Source organism: Gossypium raimondii, chromosome 7 (genome assembly GCF_025698545.1).
Source record: "Gossypium raimondii isolate GPD5lz chromosome 7, ASM2569854v1, whole genome shotgun sequence".
Lineage (NCBI taxonomy): Eukaryota > Viridiplantae > Streptophyta > Magnoliopsida > Malvales > Malvaceae > Gossypium > Gossypium raimondii.
This window is the reverse complement of record NC_068571.1, coordinates 37,918,748-37,942,810: the sequence shown is the minus strand read 5'-3', so window position 1 is coordinate 37,942,810 and position 24,063 is coordinate 37,918,748. Positions and strand designations below refer to the sequence as shown.

The 24,063-nt window shown below is 32.9% G+C and overlaps 3 protein-coding genes and 1 long non-coding RNA gene across 6 annotated transcripts; 2 read left to right on the top strand and 2 right to left on the bottom strand.

Annotated features, from left to right (window-relative positions):
- The first annotated feature begins 1,251 nt into the window (after nt 1-1,251).
- On the top strand, nt 1,252-2,391 carry LOC105762043 (uncharacterized). The gene is made up of 2 exons (XR_008197902.1): nt 1,252-2,053; nt 2,179-2,391. It is a non-coding gene; the product is annotated as an uncharacterized LOC105762043 (long non-coding RNA).
- A 51-nt stretch (nt 2,392-2,442) lies between these two features.
- On the bottom strand, nt 2,443-10,539 carry LOC105792883 (transcription factor E2FB). Its single transcript, XM_012621721.2, has 15 exons — nt 10,080-10,539; nt 5,936-6,125; nt 5,691-5,747; nt 5,438-5,523; nt 5,276-5,364; nt 5,133-5,187; nt 4,459-4,511; nt 4,323-4,373; nt 4,186-4,234; nt 3,992-4,057; nt 3,797-3,873; nt 3,416-3,641; nt 3,099-3,165; nt 2,889-3,015; nt 2,443-2,805 (listed from the first exon to the last, which is right to left on the bottom strand). Exons 1-15 carry the CDS (start codon nt 10,281-10,283, stop codon nt 2,796-2,798), a joined length of 1,407 nt encoding a protein of 468 aa, XP_012477175.1. The 5' UTR covers nt 10,284-10,539; the 3' UTR covers nt 2,443-2,795.
- Nucleotides 10,540-11,660: 1,121 nt separating this feature from the next.
- Nucleotides 11,661-13,555, bottom strand: LOC105792914 (uncharacterized). 3 transcript variants are annotated; one of them, XM_012621775.2, is made up of 3 exons: nt 13,424-13,441; nt 12,412-12,579; nt 11,661-12,079 (listed from the first exon to the last, which is right to left on the bottom strand). In XM_012621775.2, the coding sequence occupies exons 2-3, from the start codon at nt 12,482-12,484 to the stop codon at nt 11,832-11,834; spliced, it is 321 nt and encodes a 106-aa protein (XP_012477229.1). In that variant the 5' UTR covers nt 12,485-12,579; nt 13,424-13,441; the 3' UTR covers nt 11,661-11,831. The 3 variants fall into 3 exon arrangements, with proteins under 3 accessions (XP_012477229.1, XP_012477237.1, XP_012477222.2); XM_012621783.2 differs by lacking the exon at nt 12,412-12,579 and having other exon boundaries at nt 13,424-13,555; XM_012621768.2 differs by lacking the exon at nt 12,412-12,579 and having other exon boundaries at nt 11,661-12,087; nt 13,424-13,515.
- Nucleotides 13,556-21,033: 7,478 nt separating this feature from the next.
- LOC105792930 (uncharacterized) lies at nt 21,034-23,796 on the top strand. Its single transcript, XM_012621795.2, has 4 exons — nt 21,034-21,253; nt 21,364-21,486; nt 21,681-21,899; nt 23,255-23,796. The coding sequence occupies exons 1-4, from the start codon at nt 21,092-21,094 to the stop codon at nt 23,660-23,662; spliced, it is 912 nt and encodes a 303-aa protein (XP_012477249.1). The 5' UTR covers nt 21,034-21,091; the 3' UTR covers nt 23,663-23,796.
- The last annotated feature ends 267 nt before the right edge of the window (nt 23,797-24,063 follow it).

Below are 24,063 nucleotides of genomic sequence, written 5' to 3'. Positions count from 1 at the left end.
AATGCAGTGTATTAGTAACTATGGTTAAAAAAGAAAGAAAAGCGTAATTAATCATGTGGCCCGACATTACTTAAGTAGATAGTGGTTGTAGGTCTTTATAATAATATCGATATGTATCTTGTTTATTCTTCTCATATTAATTTACTAGTATTTGTTGTTGGACTCATCACTCATGCCTCTTTCTCTAAAATATTAAACAACTAGACTTGAATCAAAATAATTTTACAGAATTTACACAAATTGTTTTAGCTTTATAATTGTATATTTTAAGCACAAATAAAATTTGTAACAGCTTCACTAAATAACATATAAATTAATTCCAACTAATATAAAGTTTATTCTTTTTAATGTTAAAATTACCAGGATTTGTAAACTGATATAAAGTTTATTATTTGTTGATGTCTATTATTTTTATTACAATATAATTAAATATATTTATTAATTTTATTAAAATTTAAAAGAACTCCTGAATTCAAAAAAATTTTGATTTTTTTATCATATTCACACTTGTGTTATCATTTTATATACCTGTTACCCCAATTCACATTTAAAAATTGTGTTTTTTTCTTTTACACATGACAATGTTTGATTGTATAGGATAATTTTTTAACAGAAAACATGGATGATGTGATAAAATGTACAAAACAACAAGATAGAATCCAAACTCATAAAAACTTGTACGGGTGCCAAAGTGATAATATAAATATAGTACAAAAGTCAAAAGAGAAGTCAAAATAAACTTAAATATTTAAAGATTCAAATAAGAGTCACATTTATTTATATAATTAACTTTTTTATTACACTTATATTATATTTGTGAAACCCTCAACTTGCTTGTAAAGTCTAAAATTTTCATTGACAATGTACCAAATAATTTCTCTTGTTATAATAGATGTATACTCAATACTATTCGGATAGCAAATGATTATAGCTAAATTAAAATTTTAAATGAATTTAAAGGAAACTATTTGATGTACTTGTTACTGAAATTTTATATTTCACAAGCAAGATCAGTTTTAACAAATTATAGTAAAATATTAAAAATATATATATTTAAAAGAAAGGCATAATTTTCTTAAATTACTTGTGGAATAAAATAAATATATTATCAATGTATCAAATATTAACTTTAAGTTTAATTAAAATTATGGATTGAGAGAATTGTAATTCTAATAATTGCATGTGTTCATCTACTTAGTTTTTCAAATTTAAGAGATTTATGATAAGGGTTATCATCTATTAACCCTTATGATTGTTTTTCCACTACCCACACATTAAAGAAATAAGGAAATAAAGAATGGAGGTAGAGACACGTAACTTCGTATCATATTGAGGCTTTTTTTTTATAAAATTAATCCAAAAAGTTTAATTAATTAATTTTTTTTTTGTCTCTTGCATCTCCTTACTACTTTAAATATTAAAAAAAATTAAAAGTCCTAAAAGTAACACAACTTTTTTGTTTGGATGGAGAGAGAATTTATGGTCAGCAATTCTACTTCTTTCTTCAATACCCAAAAGCTTTCCTGCTTTGCTTCCACTCAAACTTCCATCAAACCTAGGTTTAAAACCTTCACAATCAAAGCTATCAATTAAAATACACTAGAAATTGAAACCCCTTCGATGTTACAAAGTATGGTCTTGAAGCTGGGCTATGGAACGTACTTAATTCTCTTTCCTTAATTAGTTTATGATTCTTCTTTAAGCCTTTACATTGGTAGCATGGCCTGGTTAATGGTTGCTTTGGAAGTTTATGGACTAAGGAATTGAAAGGAAGCATTTGGTATTTTGCAATGCATGCGGTTCGTGAGTTTCTCTACTACTTTTGACCCTTTGGAAATGATGAGAAGCTAACTCTGCGCCTATGATTCCATTTACTTTTTTGTTAAACATCCCAAGATATTCAGGTTCAAGGAAGAAGAAATAGAAGTCCAAGGAGCTGCTTGCCAAATATGGAGGAGCCTACCTGGCAACCTCTATTACTCTTTCTTTGATCTCCTCCCTTTGTTATGCACTAATTAGTGCAGGCATTGATGTTCAAGCTTTGCTTCAAAAGGTAAAAACCAAAAGAGACCAATAAAGAAAACCCAATATACACATGGGTCACAGATTTCCCTTGAGTTCATAACTTTTGATGAAGGGTTTTGGGGACTAACCATTAGATGGCCTTTCAATTTCCAGGTGGGAATCTCAACCGATGTGACCGGAGGGAAAGTGGGGACCTTTGCATTGGCACATGCTGCACACAAAGCTGCATCTCCTATGAGGTTTCCTCCAACTGTGGCTCTCACTCCCGTTGTTGCTAGTTAGATAGGGAAGAAGGTTAAAAAAGACGAGCAAAATCTGCGGCTACTTGTATATTCAATGCCCTGTTTAATATCTAGTTTCCAAGTACATTTTTTGTGTTTCCCATAGAGATTACAGTTTTTCTTGTAGCTCCAAAACTTCTGAAAACTGCCATGCCGTACACTGAACATGGCATGCAAGTCACAAGCATCTTTATTTCATCAAAAAGAATTTCTCAATACAGTAAAAAACAAGGTACATCAGATCATTTGTTTGCCATCACATGATGTCTATATGACCCTATGCCAGTCAATCTAATAACACGTTCTAGTTGATGCAATGAAAGCAAATGAGATGGTAATATACAGCGATTAACTCGGATGAAAATATGACCTTATATGCTACAAGATCACTTTGGATCATTGGTATTACTTACTGTACATTGATTGAGCTACCAACTTCCTATTCTTTAGTTCCTCAGAACTTCCGAGGAAACATCTGGTAGCCAACCTTTAAGGCAGCCTGCAAAGAATGAAAAATGTTCTAAACAAAAAAGAACAGGCCAAGTAATCTTCAGTTTCACACATGCAAATATGCCTTTTTACCTTCCGGTGGAATTAGAAGGCACTTCAGTTGCATTTGATGGAGGAGGCGTTTGGGGACCTGGCGCGCTAACAGTAGCCATGCCAAAGTCCTCATGAAGTGTATCAAACTCATTCCAATCAACCCCAGCTATAGTCAAAAGAGTCATGGAATGCAAAATATTAAGCAAGATAAAATAAACATTAATTTAAGCACATCTCAATAGAGGATACGTTCAGTCCGCCACATATCAGTGATGCTAACACCAGGATCCGATAAAAGCCAATAATCAGCATCACTCTGCAAAAGAAATCAGAAAATAAGTAGTAATTATTGATTTACTAAAAAGGCATAAGAATTAGAACACATGCGAGTATTTTGAAATGGTTATTCCTCAAAGAAATGCAGGAATATGATACCCGAAAGCAAAAACCTCTTGAACAATCAACACACTCGTACATTTAATATTCACAGACAAAATGTTTGTCGTCTGAAAGCTTTTTATTTTCTCAGAGCAGCACTATTGATATGGTAAAAGAGTTGAACTTACATCAACCTCTGAGGGAACTATCTTCATGATCCCACTCACAAAGTCCTGTGAAGCACTAAGATCTGAGCACATTCTATTAGCATCATGGCCCTGCATTTCAATCTCCTTCCCTCTGCTCTCTTCTGTTACCATCGCCGTTGCTGAGTTCTCATTCAAGCCTGAAGTTGATGGAAAATTTGGAGGCGGATCTCCACCTTGTATCTCTTCAAATTTCTCCTCAAATTGACTAAAATATCAGAGAGACAGGAATCACCAGGAAGTTGACCACTTTGAATAACAGATAGACATGTGTCCTTAGCACAAGGTTTTGCCATGCCATAATAAAAAAATTAAAATTACATGCAAGGATACCAAGTTTTAACCAGCAAGAATCAGCAGTACCTGACAAGGTAGACATCTATAGGACCCATTGAACTTCTGAGGACAATCCTATATCTCCTTTGTGAGTAGTCAACAGCCTGCTATAAAAAGACAGTTACAAATACGAAGGAACATAAAAACATAAAATAAAATAAAAGTTGATTCTTCAAGCCTTTGAGAGTTCTTGGTCAGAAAAGAAAAAGCCTTTGAGAATACCTCATCGGGATCTGGGACTTCCAAAGTGGTTCCATGTGGAGCTTTTATAGCTATCAGTGTTTCATTCTAAACAAGGCAATAGAACATATAGTTAACAGCTGAAAGTAGAATGCGTCCCCTAGCATTACAATGCCAGGTGACCCTACAAACTAGCAGCTCAAACATATAGTATAATACTTTATCGATTAGCAAACCTGGAAACAGGGTAAGCTCTTGATATCGTCCTCAGTCACAAAAAGCCACCTGAGATGGGAAAAGGTGAAATGTGTTAAGTTGCTCAACTAAAGTTGTGAAAAGTAATAATATCTTGAGTGGGTAAATAAAGATTTACTTTTGATTGTTTTCATCTTCACTGAGGTCCCTCAATCTTTCTTGCATTTCTCTGTACAATATAGAAACCTCAGCAACAATCCAGAGAACAAAATCAATTAACAGAGATACAACAGCAGAGACCATAGCAGCTTAACCTTATTTTTTCATCTAATCTGCGCTCCTCAATAGAAAGATTCTCAACCTCTGCCTGAAATAAGGGTTGCCATGAAGAAGTTCCCATTATAAACTTAGATGATGATAAACAGAAAAGTGTTTGATAGTGAACAAGTATTCACTGAAGACAACCAACAAAAGCTTTATCATTTGCACTAGACCCATTCAAATAACAGGCTAGTGCTAACTGTCAAGCTAAATTTAGAGGCCAAGAAAAACAAACAGAAAGGTAGAAAACTGCTAATGAGAAATGGCGATAAAGAAGTCATGGCTTTTGACAGAAGTCAGTGTTTGAAATAAAAGCTGGAAACAACATTCCAAGAAGCCTAGTCCAGCAGGTTGAGGCATTAATGGACCTACAGTTACATAGTGTATTGATTTCAAACGATTGATATTATCTTTTCAACCAAAAAGCACTTTGATAATTTGAGACAAATAGAAGACATGTGTCATTAGATAAAAGGAGCAACGAAGCAACCAAAGAGCAGTAAAAGAGAACTAGTTCATGTGCATGACTCCAGAGAAGAAAGACGCTAAAGATTGAACTAATTTAAGTAAAAGCATAGAAAATATAACAAACCATACAGCTGAAACCTAAATCATCTAAGAATCTGCATGTCAAGTAACAAATTGTCTGCATTTTCATGAATAATACCTGTAAAGTAGCAACATTATCGTCGACCTCCCCTGGCCTTGAGACATCAAGCCCCCTGTAATAATTAAAAAATTGAGTGTTTTCTTAACTGGGAAAGAGATCCGAGCCAACAAAGTTCAGAGAAAATGAGATATAGGTCATACTTCCACTGAATTCTGTTCTTGAGTTTCTTTTCAATGAGACCAATTCCTTCAAGAACATTGGTTATGTCATATATCCTCCTCTTTTGCACCTGTAGGAACAGAAAACCATCAAGAAATGGAACTGTAAGACCTGATTGTTTGAACAAATAATGAAACAGTTACCTCCAGAGTATCAGCAGCCTTATTTAGATCAAGAATACCATCTTCAGCTTGTTTAATCAAATTGATGAACTTCTTTGTCAAAAGCCCTGAATTGAATTTAAAGAACATTGAGTCAGTCTTACCATTCACTCACTCAATTTCTTAAGCAGTGTGAAACATTGGCAACAACAATTTAGCCAATTAACTTCTTTTAGCATCATTTGGAATAAAACACCAAACAGAATACATAAGAGACAAAAAGATAGAAAACTACCTAAGGAGCTATCATAGCGACATGGACCTGCGGGGGTGAGATTATTGCCAGGGGAACCTGCAAAATTTGAAAAGTTCTCATTATCCATATAAACTTTTATTCCTTTAAATCCAGTAGAACTAGCCAAAAATACAAGGGTTTTGCAAGTAAAGCTTGTGGATCTACAACAACTGGTTATTGAAAAGGTACAAAGAAGAACCACAGACATTATCTTAGCTGTATACCCTGCAAGTAATACTACTCACCGAGATTTGAAGCAGGAGTTTGAGGACCAGATTTACTGTTTTTCGTTAGCCTTGATGTTTTCTGAGCCTTTCCTCCTTTTCCTGATACAGGTGTCTGGAGGGGACTGCTAACCAATTCAGTACATCCTGGAGGCAGCGCCCACTCACTAGATTCAACTTCTCGATCTGCTACGTCACTCTTCCTCTTTAACTGATACACAATATTTTTTTTCAAATAGCAATTAGAATCATGGGACAATTATAATTCGAGGCACAAAATGAACCAAGAGGAAAGAAGCTGGAGGCTCCATTCAAGAAAAAGTATCATATTGGATTATAAAGTTGGGTGGAAAATATAGACAATATGTATTTACAAGAAGCTGAACCATGCACCTACAAAGATATCCGGGGCATTTGCACTTGCTGACTTATTTTTTCTTCCTATGATTGATGTTATCAAATTAGAAGATTAAAAGGATTTCTCCATAAAAGAGAGGAAAAGTGAACAAGAGAAAAAGAGTGTCTTTTAACCAAGCAGAGTAGGCCTTTTCTTTATCCAATTGATAAGTTAAGATCAATGGGTTACAAAATCACAGCATTTTCATGTGAAACAGCAACCACCTAAATTCTACCTAATGCCATGATGACTAATTTGTTCATAACAAAAACAGCAGCAACAACTGAACCTATAGCAATCATCCAAACTGCAAGGGCACAATCACCAACTAGAAACAAAAATCAGTGCCTCTCAAGGAGCACCAAGGATGAAAACTAATTGCACAACCTTTGTTGTCTTTTCAATTTATCAACAAAAGGATAAATAATTTATTTGACATTTTTTTCCATCGAATCTTGTTGATCTATACTTTCTTAAAGACAATCTCCATCAAACATCCTCAAAAAGGCACTCATTTAATTAGCTTAAAACATCCTATCTTTTTTCTATCCAAGTTTCCTTCAAAATTTAACTGGAATTTCCAACCGTGGTCAAGTCTAAAGAATGGTTTTGACTGTCAACAAAATCTCAAAGACATTGGTGAAGCTCACGCTTTCATCAAAAATTTCTCAAGACCTTTTTATTTCTTGTAGCTTTCTACATAAAGTTTTTACCATTCAGACAACAAATGGGTGATCTTGATTCTTAAAACTAAAGAAGCCTCAAAGTCTTTAACATGTAGCTTAGCCAATTGAGGACTATGTCTCTCCAGATTATTCTTTATGTGAAAAAAAATTTCCAAGCAACATATGATGGTTTCACTTCATGAAATTAATCCAAGTATGCACACTTATAACTCTTTTCAGCATATTAGCAGCCATTATTGAAAATTATAAAAAGAAATCAACAGACACTTGAGAGGCACTAAATTAAATATTGGTAAACATATAATTAAATATATGATGCATGTAGCAACAATAATTCCACCATGCCTGAACTTACCATTATTCTCAGTGTTTTGATTAAATATTAGACAAATTATTCAAGTAAAACACTCCTTGCAAATACAGTGACAAACAGTGTACAAGAGAACAAGCAAAAGTTCATCCCTTTATAAGGATACGACATAATAATTCTTGAAAGCAAGCAAGATTGAAATGTTCATCCCTTCGTAAAGTTATTAAGTAATAACTCTTGAAAGTAAGCATGATCAAAGCGCTCATCCCTTTTATAAGGTTATTATAAGTAATAATTCTAGAAAGTAAGCAAGATCAAAGTGTTAGAGGTAAGTGACTCATATAACTCGCTTCAACCATGATCTTTTGTCTGTAAACAAAGAGTACTCTCACTGAATCAATCTTGTAGCATGATCCATCTTTGCAGATCCCATCAAGAAAAAACAGCTTCAATAGGTCTGCCAAACTTCAACTAAACAGAGAAGCACCATCCCTGAATTTGGATAGGTTTTTCTTACCATCAGCATGTTATGAGACAGTACAATATGACCACACAAAATCCGCAGCAGAATGCATTTAAGGAAATAATGACTAAGCAGGTCTTACTTTTAATGGATAGATGTTTACAAACTGCTTTCTGATGTCAAGAAGCAAAACAAGTAAAAGACCTAAATGCATGCATCAAAAGCTATCACACCACTAAGAAATACTAAAGCCTATTTTTTTTCTTATAAAGCTTTCCTACAAAACCAATGCAGAAAAATTCACTTAACAAGACTTAGCACCCCAAAATTGGTATCATTGACAACTATTTATCTTGCAACCTCAAGTGGAAATCACAAATGTTACTGAATTACCTCCAGAAAACATCCAAAAAACCCCGCCCATCTATTAAATGGCCACATACTTATTACCCGTAAATAACTTGAAATGACTTTCAGCATTGTGATTATCATTGCGTGCTCCAGAAGAATTGTAGTTTATTTGTTTTCTAATTATATACCAGCTATTCATCATTCATAACCAATCAACCGTTCAGAACAAGCAATTAGCAAGGACTTGATTGCAATGAAAATGACAGACATCTTTGTTCAGCTTACTTCTCTACTTGGATAATTTTCATCCTGCCTATTATGGATCCTGTCCAAAGACATTCATAAATTGGAACTTTTTTCTTTCCTACAAACCACAGCCAAAAAAGCCTCTATACTCCTATAACTTTCCTGCAAGGATGTAACCATCAAACAAGGAGGTTTTATTCCTAAAATCAACCTCAAACAAAGTACATGGTTTGAGTGGCAAAAGTGGCATGCGAAAGATAAGCTTTTTCTGTTCACAATATTTACAATGTTTCTACTCCATATGTTTAGATAGAAGAGCTTATTTTCCAGAACCATCAAAATCATTCATCATGATAGGAGTACTCTGCTATTATTGATTTATCCCCATCCTGCCTTAAGTTCAGTTGTGGAAAGTTATTCTTCTTCTTGATACTTCCAATCAATATTGACATTTCAGCCATGCACCCGCATTACTTTTCTCATAAATGTCAAGAACTTTAATGTCAGCATCTCCCCCGAACATTTGAAACACTAATTGTAAAAAACTGCTGCTCAAAACATGTTAGTAAACTTAAAATAAGATAAAGCACAATTATCAAAGTCAAACTTTAAAAGCTTAATATTGAATCAAAATTTCTATTATTTAAACAAATCACCCTGATCAGTATTGCAGATGCATTAATAAAAAAAGACACATAAATGAAATAATCAAAAGTTAAAGTGGGCTGCCACTTGCCCAGGGGCAAGTCTTCTCCAGCTTCTACTTAAACTGGGTTGCATAACATACTGCACAAATTAGACATTTAGAACAGTCAGCTTGACACATGTTGCGATTAATTCTACTATGGCAAACATCATGACCAAGCAGAAGCCTGAAGATAATCAATCATAATTCTACTATGGTCAATGAGTATAGAGTGTTTATGATAATTGCTTGCCCCACCCCGCTCCACTAGATGAAAGTTTACTCTTGTATATATAAAACTATTAAAAGGACAATAATGTAAAAATGTGTCATACAAAAACACATGTTTTATGTTTAAATTTTTACTTGACTTTAGAAAGATTGAAAATATTAGAAATAATGGGAAGGAAGGAATGCATCCAATATACATGGAAATGGTAATGATTTTCAAGGTTACAATGAAACAGGGCAGGTGGTGTGGCAAAGCATGCCAGCTATGGTGTAGTAGTGGATTTGGCTATGTATGCTCACGCCCTGCTCCATTGCCTTCCCTAGCTTTAGATTAGAAGCTGGTGTCTAGCTTGTTTTGCTCTTCTTCTTTTTAATATAGCCTGTTTTGCTCTTTTGATTTGTTTTTCAGGTTCACTTTTTTTTAGCCATGTTCTTATTCTAGGATTCTTTAGTAAATTTCCTGATTTTGTCTTCCTTTTCTGGATTAATAAAACCCTATTTATTCAAATCAAACCAAATACCAAATTAGGGCAATAATTAACCCAATACTAAACAAATTTCACCAAAAACCGCCAAAATTCTCAACTATAAAATCCACACAAAACCACTATCAAACTCTAAACCAAAATAAAGTCCAAAAGCAATCTTTTCTGCAGCGACAAAGAACCAAAATTCATAAAATTCAACCACCAAGTCAAAATCAAATCAGATCTGAACTAATTCTCATGATCAACAACAACAAAAAAAAAAATCTGCAATTAACAGGCCTGAACCGAAGGAGGGAAAAAGAACTTACGGGAGACTTAACGACGATGGCTTCAGCTTCATGATCGGCGACGCGGCGAGGCTCAGTTGAAGCAAAGCGGTGATAGTCGCCTCCAGAAGCCATAAACGGCGGCTTCGTAGAGAAAGGTAGCTGACGTTTTAGTGGCTGCCGATTTTGCTGCTGCTGTTGCTGCATGGGTTGTTTTAACTGCTCCGGAGTTTGAGAATCCGACATCACATAAAACTTACAATTAAATTTAAAATTTAAAAGAAAAAAAAAGATTTGGATTTTCTTGGGTTTCTTTGAAGGAATTACTAAATTAAAAAGGAAAATGGTTTGGATTTTCTTGGGGTTTGTTTGAAGGAAAGATAGGGAGGGAAGGTAAAGATAATGGAAGGGTTTTTTTTTAGATCTACTGTTTGGGAAGAAGGAAAATGAAAAAAAGCGGGAGAGAGAAAGTAAGCTGAATACGAGAAATATATATATACTGAAAAACTGGAGGGAGGGAATTCTCGATCGGATATGTAGACTTAAAAGAAAGCCCTTATAATTAATTTTATTTAATAATTTAAATTATAAAGAAAATAATAAATTTGATATATAAAAAATCAATATATATATATATATATGTTTGTGTGTGTGTCAAGTTGTTTTTCTAGAACTCCCGCCAATTTAAGAAAAGACAAAATTTTCATTTATAATTTTTTTTTCCATTTTTATCTAATTTCTTTGCACTGAAATTTTCTAACAGTAACATTATCAGAGGAAAAAAAGAGTAAGAAAAAAGGGTGAAGCTTTTGGAGCCGTGCGATTAGGTGGAAAAATGCGTAGATATAATAAGTCCCTTAAATAAATAAATAAAAGAGGTTCGAATCGGCGATTCGCGCCTTTTGTTAAGAGCAATAAAGTGGCGATTGTTTGGCGCGCATAAACTCTCACCAACCAACCAGGGACAGGAAACCCTATCTGTCACTTCCCACGATTAGGCGCCACTTCATTAGGGCATTGTTTGGTTTCCATTTTTTACATTGGGCTGGAATTTGGCCTTTTTTTAATTCTTTTATCTACAAACATTTAAATCATAATTAATTTTTTAATTTCTAAAACAAATTTTATAATGTAACATGCCTCCTTAAAATATATTTTTAAATAAACAAGTCATGTGATGATTTTTAATCAAGCTAAGGTTAAGCATTAAAAGCATCCTGCTTTAACTCAAATCATTTGATTAAATTTATATCACGAGTCAAATAAACAATAACACCAATTTAAATAATGACGAAAATATTATTGTATTATTTTGATAGAGAAAAACATATAGATACATAATAAGATTTTAACCTAAACTTTTATATTTTTAAAATTAATATTTTGTCATTCAACCAAAACCTTAGTTGTTATTTATAAATATAACCCACATTAACTCACCTAAAGTCTAAATACTTGAACTAAAACTTAAATGAAAATTTTCACTATTAATTAAAGAAATGTGTTTAAACTCAAACAATTTGAACTAAGTATTAAGTTACTCAATAACTCGAGTTGTTAAATCATAAGAAAAGAAAGAGAAATTGGATTTTCTCCTCAAGAATCAAAGCAAGAAACAAAACAAAACCATAAAATCATCACTACATGAATGATGAAAGAACTTTCATTCAAGATCTTGTCCATCTTGGAAATCATAAGTTGTTTCCATTTACAACAGCAACATAGTTCTTTCAACGTACCTTCCAATTCCAAGCTCAATTCATAAGCTTTTTTATAGCAAAAAAGTATTCCTTCTTATTTGAACAAATGGGCCAAATCTGGATCGTCCAAGTCTACATCTAACCAACCATTCAACTGCATGTATTCAATGTAGTGCTCTGGGGGTTTCACTGCACGAGGGTTTCTCGGGCTAAAACCGTGAATCCTCTCTATATCTCGAGCAAGCCATCGAACATAAGCTTGGTCCAATGGTGGCACAATTTTCAAGAGAACCTCTTCTCGTCGTTCTTGCTTCGCAGGCTTGTTTCCCATGATAATATAACCTGGCCAGCTTACAACAGAAATCAGCCCGGAAGAACTTCATAGTAAATTGGTAATCTACTAAAAGAGATATATAACCTAGTTGTGTCGTATTTCTTTATCAATTTCAAACGATGAATGAATGCATGTCTTCATATCTACACCTTTGCAATGATACTAGAATAACAAGAGGTTTCTTTATCACTTAATGAATGACTGAAACTTGGGTAAAAACCAAGACAAAGTATATCAAGGAATTAATAACACCAAAGCTAATGCACTAATTTGGTGGTTTTTACACCATATGAAATCAGAATTTAGTGCTCACATCACAGAAGAAGCCATTGATTCTTACAAAAGCATATTGGTCGCATTGGCCTTGATAGGAGGCCAATTTGTGTAGATACAGTGAAGGTGTTGACTGACATCCATGGAATGTGAACGCAAATCAGCTAACTGCAAGGATTTGGATATAGCTTTTCTCCTAGAGCATTCATGCAAAGCAACCATGTTGCCACCATGCCTTGTGTTACATTAAAACAGCACAAGTAAAAATCTTTTTTCCACACTATTGGCAGAGTTTTTATACTTCCCAAATACCCTACAGGGATAGGGGTGACATTGTTAACCTATTCGTAGAGTTTAGTTCATAACTCTAAACTAGCAACGCTACAATTAACTTTTTTGAGGATCCTTTAATGTATTCCCCCATTCTAATACACCCATAACTAGATCTAAAAGAACTCGACCACAGCTCTCCTTCACAAGAAACGTGGAACCTAACAAGGAATGGCATGTAAGTGAGACCCAGAACAAAGCTGGTAACTTAAGGAACGTATAACTCTGAAGCCTCTTCAGTAGCAACACTACAAGCTTACTTCCCAAAATAACTCTGAAACTCAGAAGCTAGAACTTAGCATCGAAATTCTACTTCAATTTAGAACAGATTAAACAAAATCTAAAGACAGGAGAGAATCATGGATTCTTTAGAAAACTGATGAATAATCCGAGTAACATAACTAATATAATCATTTGCTGTTTAAACCAGGTGAATAGCTAAGAACAAATCTAACATTTTCAAGCAAACAAAAAGATTCATCTTCATCATTCATATTCCGAAAAATATTGAAACCGAACTTGGAGATACAACGGTCATCGCTTAGCTTTAAAACCTAGTGAATCCCTCTAAATTTAAAAAATAAAATAAAATCTTTAATCCCCAGCGATAATAACATAAAAATAATAATCAACGAGCAAGAACTTTAGAGTTTTCCAGATAAACCCATCAATAAATAAATTAGGGCAAAAGAAAATGAAATCCTAAATTTTGAAGATTTGAGGAGAGGAGAGGAGAGGAGATGAGTTACCAAAATAGTTTCGATAATCTCAGTTGCAGGCAGTGGAGAAACGAGATGAGGCGGAGATGAGGAAGACCGGGGGCCACAATATTGATGTGCATAAAATAAAGAATAAAATACACATATGCATAGAGTCACCCAACTATCAACAATTTTCATTTTAAGCACTTAAAATAAGTTTTTTTTATAATTTAAGCAATTATGTTACATAATTCATTCATTTTGGTCACTTCCATTAAAAACTCTAATGAAAATGTTACATGGCATTTTTTGACACGTAAACTCATCAATGGCTTTCAGTTTATAGGTGGGTCGGTGGCCATGGCTGGGCTGGCCGGAATCCAAACCCAGATTTATGGGGTTTTTTTATTATTTAATTATGATTTTTTCTTTTATTTTGATTAATAATTAGTATTAGGTAAATTATATTTTTGTCCTGGGCAACACTTATGACATAATAAATTGTATAATGTGATATTTAATGATTAATCCATGTGTCAAAAATATTTTGTCGATTTTCAAGGTGATCGAATGAATGAACCACGTAATAGATGTCTAAATTATAATTTTTTAAATGACTAAAATAATAAATTTTATAGTTAGTCTCAATTTATATAATTTACCCTAAAATAAATGAAGAAATCCTTTGCAAACGACATTGGTTTGCCAATGATGCAAGTTTTATGATTTTCTTTTAACCGTTAGTTTGATTTATTTATGCATAATGATACATTTAGATATTGAAGTTTATACCTTTTGTTAATTTAGTTTTTCTTCTTTTTTAACTAAATTTGTTATTTAGCTTTCAAAAGAGTTGAATTGTTATTCTTTTAATGAAAATCTTGAGTAAAAATTAAATTTTAAACACAATAGCACGCATAGCAGTCCATGGGTATTTTATGTTTTTTAACTTTTATAATTTTTTGAATATTTTTATTTTTGAATATTTTATATTTTTAAATTATTTATTGATATGTCATATAAAAATAGTGTCATATCAATATAAAGTACACTTAGACTGCTAGGCGATTTGCCACGCCAACATTGTTAAAAATTAATATTTTAGTCAGCATTTTCTGTTAAAGAAATGATTCGATTCTTTTTAAAATGTTAATGGAAAATTTTAGCTCCAAAAAAATGGTCAAATTGACAAAAGATATAAACATTAATGGCTAAAGTTATCATTAGGACATTTATTTATCAATAATAGTATCATTTTAATTGGTACAAGTACCATGAAAGAAGCCTTTGTACTAAGAGTCAGATAGCAATTTTGCTTCTCTACTTATAAAATAAGTAAATTAGTCAATGTATGTTAAATCAAAGAGAAAATTGGTCTTTTATACTAAAAAATGCATCCATTTGTACTATTGAAAACTGGCATGGCTGACAAAATAACCAGATAATTACACGTGGCGTGCCACATGTACCTCATGTTAACGTACATGTACTAGTTTTTAACAATAGAAATAGATGAAATTTATAATAGATGGATCAATTTGCTCTTTGATCTAACGTACAAGAACCAGCTTGCCAGTGTTTTTAGTATAAGGGGGAAAATGCAATTCGACTTCTAGTTCAAGGGTTTTCATGGTACTTTTACCAGTTTCATCCAAATTATTTATTTATATTACATTATAGTGTAAATATTTGAAAGTTAAAATATGCTCTAAATCTTTATGCACTTTGTACATTTGGAATATAGTATCTACTTTTACTTTCATAAATTTAGTTCCTCTACTTTTCAAATTTAAAAATTTAGATCTAGTCACCATGAAAATTCTTCTATTAAATTAACTAGTGTGTCATTTTGAAATTAAATAATAAAATCAATTGATAGTCATCTAACAATAAAATCACGTTGAATTTAGCGATGTGGATTTTTTCTTAAAAACATTCATTTGAACTTATTGTGATAAAATGTTTGGATAATTCGGGTAAGGGTTGCTTAGGATATAACCCAGGTACTCATGCCTACAACCAAATATTGTATAGGATAAACACAATTAAACAACACACAAAGTGATAAAAATAATAATCGAAAAGATGGAACACGTAAATTTTACATGGAAAATTTTCTCAAGAGAGGATAAAAAATCACGGGAAAAAAAGAGATTTCACTATAATAAACGAGAGTTCAAAAGATGGAGAGAATTAAAAAATATATATAAGCCCCACAAGAAAAATCCTTCGAAACAAAGAACAAGATTCTCTCAATCTAAATCATTTTTGTTATGTAAAACCTAGAGTAACTAAGGCCTATTTATAGGCTGAAATTCGTAGGATAAATGACTACAACAACTCTAAGTTAATCAGAGTTTAAGCGGGAAACTAAAAACAGAGTTTAACTGGGAGAAGAAAAGTCAAAATAAACTTTGGTCAAAATAAGAGGCATTATCCTACAAATCTCCACATTGACTCGTATTTGGACCAACTCCCTTGCCGATCCCTGTTACAAGTTTAATTGATTCTTCATCGGATACTTACCAAGTCCAAACAATGCTCGAACTTTAAAACTAGATGGCTCTGTGTCAACATGTCAATTGGATTATATTTTGTGCCAATTTTAAGAATCTAAACATCCCTTTGAATGATCACCTATTGAACAAAATGATAACGAATATCTATGTGCTTCATTCTCTCGTGATGTATTTGATCTTTGGTGAAATGTATAGCACTTTGACTATTATAATATACGACAGTTGCCCCTTTTTCACTTACCATTTCATTGAACAAGCCCCTTAACCAAATTGCTTATTTTACTACTTTTGTAATTGCCATTTATTTTGCTTCAGTAGTCGACAAAGCCATTGTAGCTTGAAGTGTCACTTTCCAACTAATGGCACAATTCTCAAAAGTAAATAGGTAACCTGTGTGAGACCTTCTTCGATCTAAGTCTCCTGCATAATCAAAATCAATATATCCGACTAAACCCTTTTGAGTTCTTCCAAACTCTAAGCACATGTTAGAAGTACCTCGTAAATATTTGAAAATCTACTTAACTGCATGCCAGTGTAACTTACCCGGATTGACCATGTATAGGCTAACAACACTAACTACATGTGAAATATCGGGACGAGTGCATCCCATTGCATACATCAAACTTTCAACTACGATTGAATAAGGTACTTTTGACATGTACCTTTCACCTTTTTCATTATGTGATGAATTTGAAATTGAGAGTTTAAAGTGTGCAACTAAAAAAGTACTTATCGATTTTGCATATTGCATCTCAAATCGCTCAATGATCTTCTTGATGTACCTTTGTTGTGATAAAAATAATTTCCCGGAATGTCTATCTCTCAAAATTTCCATCCCCTAAATTTTTTTTAATGCACATAAATCCTTCATCTCGAACTTAGAGTTAAGCATGGTTTTAAGACGATCAATTTCAGATGGATTCTTAGCCGCAATTAACATATCATCAACATAAAGCAACAAATATATAAAAGAGTCATCATCGGGACATTATAGATAAACACAACTGTCATACTTATTTCGAGAAAAATCAATACTTAACATGAATGAGTCAAACTTTTTATACCACTGCCGAGGAGACTACTTCAAACCGTGTAAAGATTTTTGTAATAGACAAACATGATCTTTTTTACCTTCAACTTTGAAGCATTCCAATTGTTACATGTAAATGTCCTTCTCAAATTCACTGTGACAGAAAGTAGTATTTACATCTAATCGCTCTAACTCAAAATTATTCGATGCAACAAGGGCCAAAAGCGTCTGAATGGACGTATGTTTCAAAATGGGAGAGAAAACATAAATCAACTTTCTCCACTTGACTGTAGCTCTTTGGAACTAGTCTTGCCTTGTACCTAATGTCGTTAGGACCCGAACCTTTCTTATTTTTAAACATTCATTTGAATCCAACGATTCTTTTACCGATGGGTGGTTTAACTAGCCTCTAAGTCTCATTCTTTTGAAGTGATTCCATCTCTTCTTCCATTGCAATGAGCCATTTGCTAGAATCGGAAGCTTAAGCTGCCTTATAATAACATGAAAGATCGGTTGAATCAATGCTCTCGGCAATACTTAGAACATAAACCACTAGAATTCCTTCATAATATTTCTGTGGTAGTCGAATTTATCACATTTTTCTGTCACGAGCCAACTTATAATTAGTTAACTGAGATGGTGAGGGTACCTAAAGGTCGGATGGAGCCCCAAATAGATCTGAAATAGCTTCAATCTTGCAAGAATTAGAATTTTTTCGTGTTGTCGCAATGTCGTATGACTTTTCTTCGAGATAATTGGACATATGTCTTGAGACAATGGCCTTGGCTCGAGAGAAAGGCACATCAAAGCTAAATTCATTTTTTCATTGTTTTAAGCCTCTTGTCTCGAGACATCCAAACATCAAATCTAAAAAAAGAAAACATGAGAGGTTTGTCTCGAGACTTGATCTCAAACATGAGAAACCTTGTCTTGAGACATGCTATCATTGAAGCAAATATTTTTTAAAATAAAAATGAGTCCTTTCTCGAGACATGAAGTTCTTTGTCTCAAAACATAACACTGAAACTTGACAAACGAGTTTGGATTCAAGTCCTAACTGTAACATCCCAAATACCCACTAAGTCGAGAACAATGATAAATCGAGAGTAGATATGTTAGAAACTGAGATGGTAATAACATAAAAATTATTACTATTAGTAGTGGGTTTGGATTCAAGTCCTAACTGTAACATCCTTAATACCCACTGAGTCGAGAACAATGATAAATCGAGAGTAGATATGTTAGAAACTGATATGGTAATAACACAGAAATTATTACTATTAGTAGTAGGTAAAGATATATAATGAAGGTAATTGAAGAGGCTCGTATGTTTTGAGAAATAAATCTGGTGCATTGACTAACTTGTAAGAGAGTGAAAAGTATTGGGGCAAAAGTGAGAAAATAAAAGATGGAATGATTAAATTGAATTTAGGGAAAAAAGAGGAAGGACCAGAGGTGAAATTTTAACAAAAGAGAGTATGACTCATGAGTCATGAATGGTCAATGTTAAAATGAGATAATTATGGCATGAATAATGATTAAGGACTAAATTGTGTAAAATTCTAATTGGTTAGAATATTCTAGAATTATCTATTTTATATTGTTTTTACTTTACTTGATGGTTAAGATGATAAAAGGATGAAAAGAAAAAATGGTTATCATCATCCTTTATGTCGTCCCCTTTAGAAATAAAGAAATAAAGTTTTCAATTATTTACATTTTAGTCATTTTCCACCATTTCCAAGCCTTTTAAGCTTAATTCCTCTAATTTCATTAATGATTTTTAGTGAAATTAATAGGGAACCTACTAATTATCTTAGTTTCATGAGAAGTGTAACCATAATTGTCTTAAAGGAGAGAGAGAATAAGAATTAGGTTTTGATCATAAGGGGTTAAGGTAAGCATGATAAGTTCTTCATGGATTTCATGTTAGTTTTGTTTAAAAAGCGAAACTTTTTTTATTATTATAAATTTTGATGAGTAAATATTGTATGTTTTGATATGGAAATGAAAAAAAAGAAAGAGAAAAGAAGTGAACAACAAGTTGGTGACAAAGGAAAAGAGATAGCCAAGGAGTAAAAGAAGAAGAACGAAGTGTTTCAAGCTTTGGTTGTAAGTACAACTAGAACTTTACTTAACCTAAATAGTTTTGATCACTATGTTTAATTAGATGTATTAATATTTACATGTTTTTAATTACTAACTATTGTGTTATGCTCAAATAATAAATTTATCAAGACCGATGGAATTAATTATAAAATCAGAAAATGATATGTGAAATATAACAATACCACGATGGTGGATATGAAATGCTACGAGAGTGTTATATTTTATATGTCAAAGAAATACTATTATAATGTTTATTGAATTTTTTCGATGAAGATTAAATTGAAAATAATTTAAAAGTATGTAAATTTTGTTTTGAAATGTAATAGTAAAGACGATTTTGTTATATTTGCCCATATAGGTAAAATGTGAACTAGTAGGATAAAGATGGCATGCCATTAGGAAAAATTTAGCGCACTTTCTATTCTGAATAAGCACTACAGTGTCATTTTGTTCTGATATTGCACTTCTGTGCTACTATGTTTTGTTATTGTACTTCGGTGCATCTCTATTAATTTCGTATATCCTGCATATTTTATTAAGTTTACATTGGACATTTGTTAAATATTAAGGGCAAAAAAAAAAAAAACTTATGGTTAACATAACGAGTTCATGTATTAGTGAAGGGAATGATGGTGAATTGAAATATATTGAGTTATAATATAAAATTATAATCCTATTAAATTCTAAACTTAATTAGAATAATATTTTTGTATTTGGTTTACATTTTTTTAATAGAGTGGGTAACTTTAATTCATGTTGTACTTATTAAGTTTTCACTAACTTACCACGTTATTTTCAACGCATAGGTAAAGTCGTGAAGTGAAGATTTTTCAAGGATCAGTCACTTCACATCTCAAGGGTTGGACAAAAGTATGAAATCTCTATTTTGATTTAAGTAAATGACATGTACATAGGTTAAACAATAGATTAACTAAGCGGGTGTCTAAATGTTTTAATACTTGTGTTAATTGTGTTTTAGATGGAGAATATAAGATATTATATAATTTATGAGTTTTGGTTCATGTTTGGATTTATTATGAACAAATTTGATATGGTTTAGAAGTGTTTAAAAGCATAAATTTCAAGTCCCCTATCCTATATCTCAAGACAGGCGAAATATGTCTTGAGACACAATAACTTCGAAACTAAAAATCTATAGTAACTGAGCCATGTCTCAAGACATAAATGACTTTTTTCTTAAGGCAAAAGCCTATTTGTTTCAAGACAAAGCAACTTTGAAGCCAAATTTCTATAGTGTCAACATAATGTCTAGAGACAATATGGTCATGGTCTCGAGACATACGGGCTACAACTAAATTTTTTTAATTGAATTAAATGAGACTTGAAACAAATTTTATATGCAATTAAACTTTATTTTTAGTCTAATTGTATTTTTAAAAGTGTAATAAGACCTTGAATTCATTAATAAAAGTCCAAATTATAAACATTTGATAATGTAAAAGAGTGTTCAATGCTAAATGGAATATTCATTGCTCAAGTTTTCTTGGATAATGAGTGTTACACTAACTCGAAATTTGACATTGCATAATTCCATAAAATGATGAATTTGAATCTTAAACATGATGAATGTATGTGTGAATATGATAGATGATTGAATTGAATTGAATGATAATTATGAACTTAATTGTTGGATGAAAAAAATAGTTATTGTTTTTTTTATATAATTGGATTGGTTGAAGTAGAATATATGGATTTATAGCATATTTTAACCCAACGTAGATGTATAATAATAAACTTTTTTAATGAATGTCATTCAGATGAACCCATAAATAGGAGGAGGACTCGAATCCATGTATTCTTATATTGTTAACAATATTTATACCAATTGAGCTAATAATTAATCGAGAATTATTTTTTTATTACTATCAGGCATCAGCTGAATTGAATAAAATTTTTAAGGGCTGAACCGATATTTTTACCAAGAGTTTTTAAAACCTTATTTTATTACGAGAAGACCGAAATGCCCTTACGATTGGCTAACGCTTGGATCAAAAATTGCATGAGGAATTGGATCAAAAATTGGTTCTGAGAAAAAAAATGAAGAAGTACGGTTTACAGCTTAGGGTTCCACCGTCCCAGCAGAAAAAGCCGGTGACAAGACCGCCGCTCCCTCCTCCTCGAGGCTTCCAGGAAGACGACGATGATGACGTGGAGAAAGAGATTTCCCGGCAAGCTAGCAAGAACAAAGCTCTCAAGGAGGTAAGATTCACTTTGATTTCCTTATTTCCCTTTCTTTGGAGTTTTTTTTTTCTATAAACATAACTGAAATTTTCTTCCTTTTTTTATTTTAAAAAAATTCTCTTTCGAAGGTAGAGGAGCAACATAAGAAAGCTTTAGAAGAAGATCCTTCCGTGTTTGATTACGATGGAGTTTACGATGCGATGAAAGAGGAGGTTGTTCGCCCCCGTGCTCAAGATCACGAAGAGCGAAAGGTATATGTTTCTACAAATTTAAGGATGTTTTTTTGTCATTTGAATGATTTTTTAATTGCTATTAACTTAATTATTCGCTTTATTTATTTGTTTGCCCCCTTAAATCTGTATATACAATGTAGAAGACATAAATTTATTAACTAATTGCTCAAGACTAACATAGAATTGATCATCAATTTAACTGTTTTGAGCAGCCAAAATATATTCTTAATTTAATGAAGAAAGCGGAGCAACGAAAATGGGAGCAGGAGATAGTATACGAGAGGAAGCTTGTGAAAGAGAGAAGTAAAGAGGATCACCTTTATGCAGACAAGGATAAGTTTGTGACCAGTGCCTACAAGAGAAAGCTTGCTGAGCAGGCAAAATGGATGGAGGAGGAGCGCTTACGACAACTTCGAGAGGAGAAAGAGGATGTAAGTGTAGCCTTTTCTGCAACTTCGTTTGATGTTTACTTGCTGCTTCTTTGTTTATGGGTTTGATTTTTATTTTGATTTTATGTTACACAACTTATGATTGAATGAATTGTTACTGGTTCCTATGGTGTCTAGCATGCTATTGGTGCTCTAAATATGTTGGTTTGTGTGTCCTGCATGAACAAATTGTTTTGGGTTTTTGTCTGCTTGAAGTATGCAAATTTATCTGAACAAGTCTTTTCATTGCTTCATATCTGTGACATGTGAATCTGTCCCGTGGCATTTTCCCATCTTTGCTTGCATGCATATGAGCTATGTATTATTGATTACTAACCCACCACAAAAGGAAACCTTGGTTTGTTGCCAATGTGGGTTAGTTCAGTTGGTTAAGTACTTACTAGCATATTGGTAAGTACCAGGGCTCAAATCTCATCAGCTGTCTCATTTGGTGGTGATCCATGCTGTTAGCTTTCTCTAAGGCCTATGGCATGCCTTGACCTTGGATTGGAATAGCCTCCCCGCACCTAAGCTTTACTGTTATACTCAAAAAGATTCAATAGAACTTTTTTGGATCTTCACCTCTTTACCTCTGAGAAGTCAATACTGGTTCAAGTTTTGAAGCACTGTTTGAAAGTGAATTATATAACTTAAAGGATTTGACGGAGGAAGTTTAGGCTCTGTGTCATTTATTGTCATTATGCCACCCTCTGATGAAAATCAAGCATCCTATTCATTCATATTGCTTTCTCTCCTAGGAGTAGGACAATTGCATTTAGGTTTTGCTTTTGGGTGTATGTGGTTAGGAACATCATATCCCATTTTAAGGCATCATCCAGTATGAAAAATTTATGAGAAGGTAGTCATTGTTTATTTATTTTGCATCATTGTTTTCATTTTTATGTTTGCATATTTTATTGAAACAGTGAACTGAAAGGGAAAAACATTAACAGATCATTAAAGAGTAAATAGCAAAACTTTCTTAGGCATGTTCGGCTTCTTTTGTTTTTCAATTTAGAACAAGCATAAATGTGGTTAGCATTCATGGTGGCAAGATTATCTTTTCAACTTGAAGTGCATAGTGAAAAATGTTGTTCATTTGCATCCACTGGTTAGAAATTTTATGGCATTATAAATGTTCTCATGTTATTAGAGTTAGCTAAATGCAATAAAATGAAGGTGGACTACACGAATTATAATATTTGTGTGTTTGGCCATAAATAGCGTATTTGTTATTCTTTATTATTTATTTCCCTGATATTCTTTTTTCTTGGGTCTAGATGTGATTTCATTAGTTTGACACCTAGATTACTGATGCTTTAACTTATCTGGTTGATTGCCATTTTCTCGGTTTAAAGGTTACCAAGAAGAGTGACTTGAGTGATTTTTACTTCAACCTCGGTAAAAATGTTGCATTTGGGGCAAACGAAGCAAAGCCAAGAAAGCCTGAATTAAGGGAACCTGAGAAAGAGAAAGAGAAAGAAGTATTAAACAGAGTAAACCCATTGCCTGACTCAGTTTCTCCGGAGTCATCTGCTGTGATCGATCGGACTCGAGATGAATCAAGTTTTCGAGAAATATTTGATTCCCGAGATTCAAAGCCAATAACTGAAGATACAGTTCCAGACACCGCAGTGCAAGAGACCACTTCAGAGAAACAACCATCAGTTGATCAACCAAAAAGTGACCATCACAAAAGAGGTGCGGATGCTGTTGCAGCAGCTAGAGAACGATTTCTGGCACGAAAGAGGGCGAAAGAGCAATGATTGGCGACCTGCTGACCTCTATCTGATAATGGATTTACAGTGGTGAGAGATTGAAAAATCTTGAAAGACCTTTTTGTTATACATTATGCATTGCAAACAAGTTTGAGAAAAAGTTTTAATTCTGTTCACTGAAATTCAATTGCATCTCACTTGAAATTTGATTAGCAAATATTACATAATCTGCAAATTTTCTAGGAAAATAGAAGGGAAAGAACAAAATAGATGCATATATAGGTCATAATTTTAATATCTTATTGCTCTGCATTTTCCCCACTATTGCCTCTGTTTTGCTTTTACACTCCAGAACTATCCATCTCAGAGATCCATGCCAGACCGTCGACCACCTTGTCTACCATTCCTTCACAATGGTACATCATCTCAGAACCCCCAATCACTACGCC